This window comes from Pyxicephalus adspersus, chromosome 6 (assembly GCF_032062135.1).
Source record: "Pyxicephalus adspersus chromosome 6, UCB_Pads_2.0, whole genome shotgun sequence".
Taxonomy (NCBI): domain Eukaryota; kingdom Metazoa; phylum Chordata; class Amphibia; order Anura; family Pyxicephalidae; genus Pyxicephalus; species Pyxicephalus adspersus.
In genome coordinates, this window is record NC_092863.1 from 51918966 (window position 1) to 51934027 (window position 15062).

At 39.3% G+C, this 15062-nt stretch overlaps 1 protein-coding gene across 1 annotated transcript in view; it reads right to left on the bottom strand.

The window, feature by feature from the left end:
- Nucleotides 1-14860, bottom strand: part of GLT1D1 (glycosyltransferase 1 domain containing 1) — a 64722-nt gene extending 49862 nt beyond the window's left edge. The window contains exons 1-3 of the mRNA XM_072415754.1: nucleotides 14596-14860; nucleotides 9781-9929; nucleotides 2385-2490 (exon numbers count right to left, since the gene is read on the bottom strand). Of these exons, the coding sequence (XP_072271855.1) occupies nucleotides 2385-2490; nucleotides 9781-9929; nucleotides 14596-14663 (323 nt within the window). The 5' untranslated portion in view covers nucleotides 14664-14860. The remainder of the gene's footprint in view (nucleotides 1-2384; nucleotides 2491-9780; nucleotides 9930-14595) is intronic.
- Nucleotides 14861-15062: the final 202 nt, after the last annotated feature.

The window sequence follows — 15062 nt, forward strand, 5'->3', positions numbered from 1 at the left end:
GGGGCAACGTTTTGAGGACATTTCTGACGTCAAAGATGCTGCTGAGAGCTGGTTTGCAGCCCAACCAAAGGACTTTTATGTGAACAGCCTAGAAAAGCTGCAACTATGCTGTACCAAGTGCAGTCTCAGTGGGACATATGTTGAATAAATGTGTTTTTTCATAATTCTGGCTCTCTTCTTTCTGGGCAAAGCCAGGAACTTCTCAGCACCCCCTTGTATAATGTAAACTAAACATGATCCCACATAGCTGGCTGTCAAGAAAAAAATAAACTTTTGTGGCTATCTGCAGAGTTCACTCATTCCGGCTGGGCCAATCACAAACCAGGAACAGGTCTGAGTGAGGATGGCAGCACATGATAAAGAATAAGGAGTGATGAGTTTAGTTAAAAAAAAAAAAAAATTATATGATCGGGCAGGTGAGTTCATTTTATTGCAGAAAGAACATTGCCTGTCACTTCTGCAATAAAGAACCTGACCCCTCGCAATTTTTTAATATTTAACTTTTCTTCCTCTTTAGGCGATTCTGCCACTGGGTTATCTTCAATCTGCCAAAGGTATATTGCACTGGGACAAATGACTCTGATCATAAAATACATGTTTTCTGGCTGCGATGCTGATCTTCTAATTTCAATACCAAGATTAGTTTTCTAGATATGACTAAACAAGAAAAAAAAATGGACTCTACTTTGTCATCTCACAAAAAGGAAGGGGTGTCCCCTCTAGAATGAAATCATTTTCAGTTCCTTATCCAATCCTGTCTTTATATGATCAGCCCAAGGCTTCCAGTTTCACCTTTCACAGTTAATGCATGTCAAGGCGGTTTGTGTTGTTTCTTTATTGCCCTAAAGCACTTTCTACAAGTACTTGTCAATTCAGAACATTTTTTTTCAAAACTGCACATTTAAAACTTTGGCATAGCAGCCCAACATTGCTTATCCATCCAATCAAATCATGGGAACAGGGAGGACTTTAGCAAAATGAATAAAACACAACTGAAAAGCACATCTATTGGTTTCCAGGGACAAATGAACAAAACATAAAAATGTCAGGGCTCTATAAGATATGATTTAGTATACAGTCAATTGTAAATGAAATACTCATCCTGAAAGCAGAAGTATTTGAATTATTTTGCAATTACAAAAAGCAGAAGAGGAGAAGCGAGTTTTCAAAATAATTAAAAAGAAGTTTTTTTTTTTTAAGTCATCACATAGGCCAGATATTTCAGGTAAAACAGAAACATACCTGCATACTTGAGTATCAACAAAGATTTTTTTTGGCCCTCAAAATGCTGTTACAAAAAAAAAAAAAAAAAAAAAAACCTCGGTTTATACTCAGGTCTTGTCCTGGTAACTGTCTAAAGCAGTTTGACCGATCAGAGCTGCCGCAACAGTTATTAATGAGTTTGTTACACGCTTTACATTAGAACACAGCACCATCTACTGGCCAACAGCTTTGCACAAAAAATAATTTAGGAGCAAGAGATTCATCATAACCAACTGGAAAGTAAATATTTTTTACCGTTAAAAAGTGGGAAAAAATTATACAGGCAGGGCTCGTGTGATTTTCATCATAACATATTTCCTTTTCAATAAATGTTTTAACAATAACATACAATACCAATACATATATAATGTAATGCTCAAGTAAAAGCTGCAATCTCAGGTAAAAAGTACCCTGATTTACAATTGAAATGGTTTATATTCGAGTATATATGGTGTGTAACAATATCTGTTGCAAATAAATAGGATAAAAAGCTGAAAGTTATTCATATGATTATTTTTAAAAAGTTTACTGTTTGTAAATGCAGCCTAGTGTAAGTATCCTATTTAACTTGATCCAGCCTCTTGTAATATCAACAGCACTTTCTGAAATAGGGAAGGGAAACAGTACTTGAGCCAAACCAGGGTCCTAAATTATTACAGAAGGAGAGAGCAAGGAGATGACCTTGTCTGTCTGTCTGCTGCTGCTCTTCCATGGTTCAATCACATCATCAGCTGTATTGCTAAACTGCCTAATTTCTGTTTTATATGGCTGGGGAATTCTCAGGACTGCACTGACAGAAATAAACATCCTTTAGCAAGAAAAACTGTTCCTATCTACTTACATCAAATGCAGTTTTCCTTGAGTCCTGCTTTAAAACTTTTAATGAAATATTTATAAAAGTAAAATCTATGGACTCAAAAGCCGAGATTGTAAGACATACAAGTGTCTAGGTGAACAATGTCACTGCTAGCAGTGAACCTGACATTTCAGGCTGAATGGGAAATTAATCTATCAATGTTTATTCGTGGTGTAAGGAAAGTCTGCGTGTCATGTGCTGCTTGCTAATGCACACGATGATCAGTCATTGGGCTTATTCAACAATACAAAAACACTTCAATTACCTGGCTTCTTCAAGCACAGCTCCCATAACCCTGGATTTTTCTTCATTTTTCACATCTTCATTGATGTCTGTTCCACCAAAAACTGCCCCATAAGGAATACTGTTTCCTTTAAGACAATAAACCATTTGATTTAGTAATGGTAACTGTATAGCAAACACACTTTATTATTTTATTGTGTATTGCTTTTTCTTTTCTAATATTGTGCAAGACCTTTAGGCAATTTTTGCACCTAATTATCAGCCATTAATCTGAAAATGTGAATATCTTACACAGTTATATGCATGTTGTCATATGTATTTATAAGCTATTCTTTGCTGTATAATAAATTGTTATATTTTGTTTATTGTCACTAAACCTTCTTACTTTGTAAGTGACTCACTCAAGCTGTGAGCACAATCATCTTTTCTATTTTCTAACTTACTAAAGGGGGAGGCAACAAACTTTTACAATCCTGTGTGAGGTGAGTAACCCCTTTTTTTACTTAATGCTTTCTATGTACCTGAATATTCAACAATTTCAAACAGTGATCAAATGACCATGAGGCCCTTTTTGCCACCTAGTCAGAATTTCCACATGGGCCCACAGGTGAGCCAAAAGTGACATTTGCTGCCACTATGTATAGATCTAGAGTGGTATAGAAATTCTTCAATAGGGGAATGGGGGTATAGTGAGTACAAACAGTTGGGGCCTCTAGCAGCCTGGGCACTAAGGACACAAATATGTGGTGCTTGGTGTTGAACAACACAGATGTGCAGCAGCCACTTTTTGAAGACACATTATGGGAAGCAGGAACAGAATTACAATGTATAAGTGCTTCAATTTTACAAGGGTACAAAAGGGCACACGGCTAAAAAAGGGAGAAAAAAACAAGTAAAGTGAGTATATTTTTTAAGCAATATTAACATTCAAAAGAGGGCAGTTGTGAAGAAAAACAGACAGTTCATGTGGGCCACAAGTAGCAGTAACAAAGCATACATCTGTTGCTGCAGGCGGGGGGTTTCACTCCATCATAAGATTCTGCAGCATTTTGGCTAACAAGAGAGATGCCGTGTCATGAAGGTGTCATGGCCCCAATGAACTGGCAGATATCAAATACAGTGAGGTATTTATACTGTTCATTAGGCATTTACCAAATTACTATGTAGGTACTTAAATCAGAATTAAAGCCAAGCCAACTCACCCATCCCAGTTCCAGCGACAGGCACTGTTATCTGTTCCCTTTTTCCTCTTCCAGGCAATTTTCAGCCATCTTAATTAGTCATGTCTTAATGAATTAACTCCTGTGAAGGCTCTCAGGCATTCATTCATACCAGTACCGGGAAGCCAGAAATACCAGGTTTCCTTGGCAGGCAAAGCTGATGCTGCAAATGTGAAGGTCAGCTTTTTGACAGAAACCCGGATCAATAAGGCTGGCAGGACACATTACTGCAGAAGGGACATTACCTGTCCCTTTCTGCAATAATAAACTTTTAGCTTCACTTTAAAGTTGGACTCCATGCAAATATAAAAATACAGTAATCAATATATCGCTGTTATCATTACACTTCATTAAATGTACTTTTTAAAACTATTGAGTGTAGGTACCTTTTTTGACCTACTATCAGCTTCTTGGAGTGCATATACAGCAGAGCTGAAGAGTGAGAAAAAAAGAGGCAGTTTAAGGAATCAGTTTATGTCTTGACAAAAAGCATTTTGAGAAAAAAGTGATGGAGTTCATCACTGTGCTACTTCTCCTTCCTTTCTGTCCGCAGACTGAAGCAGCTCCAGGACAACCTGGGCCCATCAGATTGAAGACATCTAGATACACAAAAAAGTAAGCGGGGGAAATTTCTAGATCAAAGTACAATGAACATTGTGGTAGAACTTCTTTTTGTCATATCATCTTTTCATTGGCTATTAATATTGATTTTATTATTTTAGTCTGGAGCTCTGCTCTAAATACAACCAACTTAACTTGCAAGCAAGCACAGTTTCCTACTACTATCGATAACAAATTCCCCTTTCCAAAAACAAACATCAGAAGACATAAATACCTGTTTATTGAGAAGCTTGCTTTTACCATTAGGATATTGAAAAAAATGGAGTTAAAGCTAACTCTGCTGCATTTTAGGTGACAACGAAGACAACAATTCAAAAACAGTCATTGGATGGCATATTAGTGAGGGGAGGAAAAAGTATACACAGATCAAACCTCAGCTTTGATAATTCATATCACTTTCTTCTGCGTTGGTAAATAAACAGCAATTGTTACTGTAATGCAAATGTAGTCTTTTAAGTTAAAGGTTGACAGCTTAAACTCTCATCTCAACACGTATCCACTCTGTGTATCCACCAAGAGAGCAGACACATGGCTTCCTCTGTAGGTACAATGTTGTCTTTGACATCCTGGTTGTTGCTGACATTTTGGCTTGGTCTTTTCTATGCTGTGTGAAAGGCAAACTTGCAGCACTCTGCAGTAGAACAATGGGTCTTATGATACAGTTTGGAGCAGAGTTTTTATTCACTTTTTGCACAGGTGAGTATTAATGAGTAGAAAGTTCCATATTTAAGCAGCAGATTCTGTAAATGTTGGCAAACAGAAGAGTTGATCTGAGTATCAATGCAGAACATGAAATAAAAATTATACTGCCAAGCACCATAAAGTGAGACTGTTTAGTAAATATAAAGTCAAAACAATATTACAGACATGAGAGCAGGTTGTAAATCACAATTAGAAAAGCTGTAATGCCATTAGTACATTTTGCATTGGTTAGCTGTGCTTGCCCCTTACGCTTTCTACATTAAATCATTTCAATCCATGCATATTGTATAATATAATTAATGCTGCAGGCTTTCCTTTACAAACAAAAATTTGAATAAATGTAGTTCAGATCTTTGTGTTTATCTTTTTTGCCCCTGCGTATTTAGGTTTAACTTGGTAATTGCAGCTGAGAAAACATTTTCTTTCTAAGGATATAAAAGCACGCATTTTAAATGAATGTCATAAAATTTTGAATTTGTAACAACAAAATCTGCCGGTATAAAAGTTTCCTTTTTTTTTTTGTTGGAAAACGTAATGTATAGAAGACACAGGGAGTTTAAACAGTTGTGAACTGTGCCATTACTTTATCTGCCAAAAAAGATTTACATGGTCACACTAATGGTTAGTGAGGAAATTAGCAGAAAAAGTGAAAAAGTGCACAGGGTCAGTGGTGGTCAGAAGAGAAATGTATGGTGCGCAGTGGTGGTCAGAAGAGAAATGTATGGTTCAGTGGTGGTCAGAAGAGAAATGTATGGTGCAGTGGTGGTAAGAAGTGAAATTTATGGTGCAGTGGTGGTCAGAAGAGAAATGTATGGTGCAGTGGTGGTCAGAAGAGAAATGTATGGTGCAGTGGTGGTAAGAAGTGAAATTTATGGTGCAGTGGTGGTCAGAAGAGAAATGTATGGTGCAGTGGTGGTCAGAAGCGAAATGCATGAGCGCAGTGGTGGTCAGAAGAGAAATGTATGGTTCAGTGGTGGTCAGAAGCGAAATACATGAGTGCAGTGGTGGTCAGAAGAGAAATATATGGTGCAGTGGTGGTAAGAAGTGAAATTTATGGTGCAGTGGTGGTAAGAAGTGACATTTATGGTGCAGTGGTTGTCAGAAGAGAAATGTATGGTGTAGTGGTGGTCAGTGAAGAAAATCAAAGGTGGCCACTTGAAAAAAAAAGAGCAGGTGCAGATTTGGTAAGTAGAGAAATACATTTGGTGCAGTTTTGGTAAGTGGAAAAATCAACAGCTGCAGTGGTAGTCAGTGTAGATATGTACGGTACAAGATTAGTCCATGAGCAAATGGACCAGTGCAGAGGTGGTCAAAGCAAAAAATGCACAGGTGCAGGGACAGTTGGTAGAGAAGACACAGGGGCATCAATAGACAGTGCAGATATTTACTGGTACAGCAGCAGCTACTGGTGAAATGGCAGCGACTATCAGAGAACCAAAGACCCAATGGCAGAGGCTCTGTGGTAAAGTATGCTGGTGTAGTAATTGCTAGTCTGTGGAAAACAGCACCGGGCAAAGTGATAGTTGGTCACAATGGCAGACAGTCAGTGGCAAAGTTCATGGGTGCAGTTGAAATTGGTCTGTGGTAGAGTAAACCGATGCAGTGGCAAGTAGTGCGTTACTTAGTGGAGAAATTAAATACATCAGTATCTTTTGCTTCCCCTATAAATTGATATTTTGGGAATTTTTTTAAAAATATATTTAAAAATACAGATAAGTATAGACACAGAGGTACCGGATAAGTGAAAGATTTGTCAAAAAGCAACCCTCAACATAAACAGTGCAAAATTTACGCACAAAACAATACTGCTGTTTGTTCTCAGAGCCTTATTTTATTTATGTTTCACATTTAGGTGTATTGTTTTGTTATAAGGAACTCTACATATTTAACTGATGATATAACTTTAAAATTCATATATGCATATACCAATTCAAGATAATAATTTATTAAAATCTACCTGACTATTTGCTTGTGTAATGTTTTTATCAATTCATTTGCAAAGATGTTATTATGTCACAATACTAATTTTTACCTTGGATTTAATAAAAGTTGATATTTTTGGTTTTTTTTACCCAATTTACCACTGTTCAATATTTGCAAAATTTAAAGTCCTTTACCAACTTGCAAGGTTTTTGGTTTCTTATACAAACCTTTGTGTATATTGTTCTTTTTCCATTGGTATGTGACATATTTCTATTGCCCTGTTTTGCATATATGGTTCCCTATTTTATTTTCCCACTGCAAACCACCAGCTTCCCTCTCACAAACCATTGAGAAGTTACAGATTGGACAACAAAGACACCTCTGGCCTTTCCATTACAGTTATGCGTCACTTCTCCATGTATGCGTCAGAACCATAGGGCAGTGGTTACAAATTGAAATAAGGACTTGTGGAGCTGGTGATATTTCACAAAATTTGTCTTTCGGTTTACTTGTCTATCATTCTGTGTTGATTAGACTGCAGATTTTGGAAAAGGAGATTACTTTAATTACCAGATAAAAGATTTTTTAGTTGTGTACATGCTTGATAAATGTAAAGCTTCATTTGGATGCCTTAATGCCATACAACGCTTTGGACTTTTCCATGTTTTGTAGAGGTACAATGCAGATTTAAAAAGGATTTATTTGGGTTGTATGTTAACCAATCAGGTCTCACAAAAAAGGCATTAATTAACAAATTAGTTTATCACAACTAATGTGTAAGATAATTTTCTGAAGATTAATCAATAAGCAACACATGATAGTGACCGCTATTTCTCAGCAGTCATGTGGGTAAAGGAGGCTTGCACAACACTGAGAAAGTATTCACTTTTGTGGCAATGGAATCTTGCGTTTTCAGGTGTTGCAGCAGCAGAGAAGGGCTTTAGAGTAACATAGGAAAGGAAAGCACGGATTTCTTGTAAAGTCTGATAGCATCTCGCCCTGATACTTAGCTTAGTCCAAGCAAGTTTTGATTCGAATGCATATTTACCACGTACATAGACAAAGGTAAAGCCACTAGTGTTACTAGTATAGTCATTACAAGAGAGAACAATGAAATAAAGGTCAGAAATAAGAACTGAAGATCAATCGGGATGCCGAAGATCGACACTCAACACAACGAAGTGTCAGTTTGCCGACAGACTTTAGTGAATACCAACTCCTGAGCTAATACAGAATACATTAAAAAGTAGAAAGAAGGCATACAGCTTCTGTAGAAATATATGGAACACATAGATGGTGCTAGCAAATATTTGCCACCTATGTTTTCTATAGACTTTGGTGATAACTCAGGAATTAGAGCAACATTTGGCCGTGGAGCAGCAGTAACAAAAGTCTTCTTTTACAGGGTAGGGGTGTGTTCCTGAAGAGCCAGTAGTGTTTTTGGTGTGAGTGATACAGTGTTCCGTCTGCCTTGTTAGCTTGCCTTCCACTGGTGAGTTTGTGATCAGTGGGTTTTCCAGTGTCTCTGGAATAGATGTTTTGGGAAAAGATTTTTCTGAAGGAGTTGTTCACTTAGAATGTTGTTGTGAGGCCCTAAAGTGGAAACCCGGGTATAGAAGACTTGGCGCTCTTGCAAGCTGTGTGAGGAAAACAGAGTCCTGCAGTCAGAGAGCTAAACAATGTAACCAAAGAACCTTTTGTTTCATGGAAGAAATTGTGTCCAGTAGTAACTGTGCGCTACTGGATAATGAACCCCCCAGTGGCAAAAGAACAGGGGTGGCAGAATGCGCTTCTTAATGCAGGGTCCTCCTCCTAACCATTGTCTGATAGTGATGCCATCGGTCGGACCTAGGGAAAGGAAGACAGTAGAAGATCTCCTCTGACAGCTTCATTTACAACAGTGAGCAGCCAAGGATATAAAAACTCTTGAGTGAGCTGCCGAGGGTCCATGCTATCAGATGTCAGGGGGGAGTCTGATGTGAATATAGGGTGCTGATGTAAATAGGGAACTATGAGTGAAGTTGGAGTCTCTGGCATAAAGTGGGTACTAATGACATAAATCAAAGAGTCCGAGCTGAAGGGGGGGTCCAGCTATGAAGGGAGAAATTCTTTAAATGAAACTCTAATGTAAGGAAAATGCTCCAGATGTAAAGGGGAGGGGTCCTGATGTGAAGAACTGTTGTCAAAATTTAGTACAGAGACCCATAAATTTGTAGCTAGAAGACCAACAGCAGAGGTCTAGAGCTGCAGCTTAAAGGAGAGCCCCAAGTTTATATTTCTCCTCAGAGCTCAAAGATCTGTAGCTTTGCCAGTAAACTCCACCAAGTGACTGAAAAAAAAACAGAAGCCGTATAAGCCCTGGAACAGATTTGGGACTTTCATCTTTTCATACCTTCTATTCAGCTAAGTTCTGTGTTAGACATTTAAAATTCATTCAAGGACCATACTAGCAAAGCTGCCTGAGGTATAGGTCTATACACACGTAAAATTTGCTTACGTTACTTTTTTTTGTGACAGAATCACCTTAAAGTTGGTTTACTGTTTGTTAAGAGCATGCCTGTAGTCTGAGTACAGGTGCACTTTAAATCATTCTCATTCACTTTAAAGATAATAAACCTAACAATAGCTAAAGATTATGGTGCCAAGCATTAATGGTAACACATTTCTTTTTATGACTTCTTTTACCAAACAGTATGTACAACGCAGGGTTCTCCTCAGTCCTTTTTAGGGACACCCAGCTGTTTTTGGGTGGTTACTGAAGAGTTGGGTCACAATAAAGAGACCACCACCCGCCTACAGCTTCTTCCCACCTATCTTAAAAAAAATTCTGGGGAGAATACTGCAAAGGTTGTGTGAGATTCAAGTGTGAAGCTTCCTGGTTAAACTCATAAAGATATTGAAACCAACTGATACTTTGTGGCTATTTAAGTAAACATAACTGCAATATATTACCCAGCAAAAATTTTCCGGCTTTGTACAAATGGATGATCAGGCCAGCTTCAAACTTCTTCTCAGAAATAAGTTTTGCCACTTCTAATGGGCTCTCGAAACCAACAGCATCTCTGAGTTCACACTCATGCCCCGCAGCTTCGAGATGACTCCTGAATGACAAAAAGGGAGATATCATCAGTTTCAGGAAAACCTTTCATCAGTCCACCTTACACACACTAAATTATATGTGATTTACAATAAATCATCCTTAATTATGTGTGATTTTATAGGGGTAGTCCACTCAAGGCAGATATTCATGTTTGAGTAGATGTCATATGCTTTTATGTTTTATCCCACAATCCCACATATTACTGTAGTTTTCCAGTTGTCACAAATATTAAGCAAGTATCTAATTTTTCTCAAAATCTTAATATTTTTTAAATCACAGAGATTGCAGCAAAAATACAGAAAATCAATTTCCCTCATCAGTAAGAATGATAGGTATAGAAGAAGGCTCACACATATTTGAACTGCTTCAAGAAAAAGTACATCATTTGAATAGGGGGAAAAGAGGCTATGATTAATACAATTAGAACATTATTATTATTACACAGTATTTATATAGCGCCATCATATTACGCAGCACTGTAAAAAGTCCATAGTCATGTCATTAGCTGTCCCTCAAAGGGGCTCACAATTTAATGTCCCTACCATAGTCATTAAACATTAATGCAGTCTAAGGTTAATTTTGATGGGAAGCCAATTAACCTAACTGCATGTTTTTGGAATGTGGGAAGAAACCAGAGTAACCGGAGAAACCCACACAAACACGGGGAGAACCTGCAAACTCCATGCAGATATTGTGCTGCCTGAGATTCAAACCTAGGACCTAGCCCTGCAAAGGCCAGAGTGTTTAACTCAGAGCCACCGTGTTTAGGAACTATGCAAATGGAAGTCAAACAATAGAATATATATCATTTTACAGGACCTGTGTTTTAACATACACAACTAGGTTTCTAGGTTCACCTTCCAATGCAGCTTTGAATACAAAATTTACCTTTTATCAAGCTTCTATGAGTAAAATGCTGCATTAAAAAAACATATTCATTAAAAATAGAACTAAAGATTTCATTCCCCAAATGTAATTTACCAGTGCATGTTTGGATGTGATTACTTTACAGGGAGTTGTTAACCAATACCTATTCTTTAGATGCACAACAACCTGTATACAACTTATCACAAATAACCTTTTGGTATTGTGTAGTGCAGTATATAGAAGGATTAAAACTCTGGAGTCACCTGATTCACTGTTCTAAGCCTCATTTACAACAAATGATGTTTTATAGGTGCAAGACAATCAAATTATCTTAGGTTGATCATAATTAGGCCTTTTATTAAACCAAATTGTCACCAAAGCGCCTAGTCTTTGTTAATGATCAGCAGCAAAAAATAAATGCCTGAAAGCATGAAGATGTTTGGGGGGAGGAAAATAATATTTACAATGGTAACCTTTTTGGTCCATACAGAGTCCATATTAGTCTCTATATCTTGCATTAAAGGGCTCTCTAGTGTTTGGTATCTCCTACCAACCCTTCATTCAATATTTCTGGGAGTGTCCAATGCCTGTGTTTAGTGCAGCACACTGTGGTTCTTTCCTTTCTCTCTTACAACAATTCTGTAATCTGTAGCGATATAGAGGTCAAAGCAAAGGACCACTAAATTTACCAGCTCTGGACCGTGCATGTGCGGGAAGCGGAGTGTCACTCAAAGGGGAAGAATCTTCCCCCAAAGTGATGTCATGATGCCAGAACCCGTTCACTCTTCAATCGCAGGTCTGAGCCCGCAATAAGGTTGTGCAGGTTGTGCCCAGAGACATAGCCTGCTTACTTCCCTGAGCCTGCGATCAGCACGAGGGACATGGTCCGCGGCTCTGGCCGGTGCATCCTCCCTGACCCTGCTTAGGAGCGCACCGACCAGAGACGCGGACCACCAGTTAGCAACAGCTGAGTTAGAGCACTAAAAAATAGATTATCCTGTCTCTGTTTTATTTTTACAAGAAACACAAAGGGGATGTCATCAGGGAATGAGTCCATGGACCACAATAATAAAACCTTCTCTCGAGGAATTAAAAATGTGTTTTTTTTCCATTAGAGAGATTAACTAAACTAAAATAAGGGGAAATCTCCCCAATAGGGATTAAAGATCCTTACATTTCCACTGTTCTATCCAAACAAGTGAACAACAAGAGGCATTGTTCCCTGAGGACTTTTTTATAAACCAACCCTTCTTAGTGTTAATCTTCTATCTCCCCACTAACCTCCATCAATTAGCATTGCAGGGGTCCTGACAAAACCGGATGAGTCAGTTTCTAAAAAAGAATTTAGTGGAGAATGCCATACACAGATGACACAAACTTGGCAATAGTCTTATCTGGGAAAGAATTGGTAATCATGCCCAGCCCATATTGGTTTCTGTACCTTTGCCTGACCTCTTTCTGTTATAGTTCTACTCCCATTCTACGGTCTGCTGTGTGGACAATGAAGAACTACTATACGATTTTGTAATCAGTCAGTTCTCTCATCCTGACCATATGTTCCTTCTTAGCACATGTGAATGAAGGAGAGCTGAATTAGCTGGTAGTAATGGAATTTTTTTGGCTAAAGCTTCTGGGCATCTCTCCTCTGTGAGGGAGCAAAGATTCTATGAACATTTTATTACTGGAGCCATTTGTTTGTTTTTTTTCACAATAACCTGCAAATCCCAAATTACAGAATATGCAGAGCTCATCTATTCCACTTTGTAAACACAGAAACACTGCAGAAACCCTCACCATAAGAGTTATATAACCAAAGCAAGACCACAAAAGATAACTACTTGTTACTATGACAAGGAGACATTTTACAGCCCATTTGCCCTCTGAGGACAAACCTGCATAAACAAGGCCATTTCAGTTCTTACCAATATACACTCATCGGCCTTTAAATTATACGAATCTGTTGAACTTCTTGTTAACCAAATATCTAATCAGCCAATCAGGTCAGCAACCTTTAGGCATGTAGACTCTGTAAAGACCTGATAAAGTTCAAGCTGAATATCAGAAGAAAAGTGATTTAGGTGACACAATGTAGAATGGTTGTTGGTACCAGAGAAGCTGGTCTGAGTATTTCCAAAACTGCTGATCAAAGTTTGGACCTGAGTCGGGTTCTTGTGGTTTACCTGATGCTTGTGGTTTGCGATTTCTATTAAAGTTTACCAGTAAATTTGTAACTAAACCTTTAAATATTACTTTTGTTGGGTGTGAATACTGTGTTGACAGCTAAAAAGAATGTGTCCAATCCTACCGCAACAAGTCTCATTTATTACCATTTATTTACAGTACACACATGAATGCTGAGCAACGAAAAAGTTAGAATTATTGTGAAACAACCTTGTTTTTTAGGAAATCAGTTTTCACACAATATAAAAAGAAAGCAAAGAAGTTCCAATAATTTAGAAACCTGAATTCAGAAAAATGAATAATAAATTTATTTTTTGTAATATTTAGATGCTGCATTTGTTTAACAAGAGGGGGCTGGGTGACACCAGGGTACAGTACATGGGCACTGATATTATGCTCTGTATGAGGTGGGTACATGGGGAATGATATTATGTTCTCTATGGGGTGGGTACATAGGCACTGATGTTCCCCTGTATGGGGTGGGTACATGGGCAATGATATTATGATCTGTATGGGGTGGGTACATGCGCACTGATGTGTTCTCCTGTATGAGGTGGGTACATGGGCACTGATGTGTTATCCTGTATAGGGTGGGTACATGGACAATGATATTATGCTCTGTATGGGGTGGGTACATGGGCACTGATGTTTCCCTGTATGGGGTGGGTACATAGGCACTGATGCTCCTCTGAATGGGGTGGGTACATGGGAACTGATACTATGCTCTGTATGGGGTGGGTACATGGGCAATGATACTATGCTCTGTATGAGGCGGGTACATGGGCACTGATACTATGCTCTGTATGAGGTGGGTACATGGTCACTGATGTTCCCCTGTATGGGGTGGGTACATGGGCAATGATATTATGCTCTGTGTGGGGTGGGTACATGGGCACTGATGTGTTCTCCTGTATGAGGTGGGTACATGGGCACTGATGTGTTATCCTGTATGAGGTGGGTACATGGGCAATGATATTATGTGGGTACATGGGCACTGATGTGTTATCCTGTATGAGGTGGGTACATGGGCAATGATATTATGCTCTGTATGGGGTGGTTACATGGGCACTGATGTTTCCCTGTATGGGGTGGGTATATGGGAACTGATGTTTCCCGGTATGGGGTGGGTACATGGGCACTAATGCTCCTCTGAATGGGACGGGTACATGAGAATTGATACTATGCTCTGTATGGGGTGGGTACATGGGCAATGATACTATGCTCTGTATGAGGTGGGTACATGGGCACTGATACTATGCTCTGTCTGAGGTGGGTACATGGGCACTGATACTATGCTCTGCATAGGGTGGGTACATGGACACTGATGTGTTATCCTGTATGAGGTGGGTACATGGGCACTGATACTATGCTCTGTATGAGGTTGGTACAATGGGCACTGATACTATGCTCTGTATGTGGTGGGTACATGGGCACTGATACTATGCTCTGTATGTGGTGGGTAAATGGGCACTGATGTTCTCCTGTATTGGGTGGGTACATGGGCAATGATATTATGCTCTGTATGGGGTGGGTACATGGGCACTGATGTGTTCTCCTGTATGAGGTAGGTACATGGGCACTGATCACATGCACAGTGTAAACACGGACACAGGTCTTACTTGATCCGGAGAGCTGTGGTGGAATTGCCGGTGTTTGCTCTCATGCAGGCCAGGAAGAGGATTCTCATAGCTGTCAGGGCAGCACAAATAATCCCCCGCCGTGCTGTCACTGTTTCCTGTCAAGGTGCCACGTCTGTCCTGTTGCCCTGTGACATGTGTACATTACAGAAGGGAGGAGTGCAGGGAGGACGCTGGACACCTGCACACCGCTCACACCCCTCTCCTGTCAGACATAGGAGGTCCGCGCCTGAAATGTGTTCCCCCCAGAAACCGCACTGTACAGCGAAGGTTCCTAGCTGTTGCTGTGCTTGGGTAGTGCTGGGGTGCATGGCATGCAGCACACTAAGATGGGCTCTCTTCATTATTCCTCCTTACAAGGCATGGGGTGTGCCTGGCTCACCAACAAGTGCAGAGAGCACACACACCAAACTCAAGGTTTGATAGACTGGATTAGGATAACAGGTTCA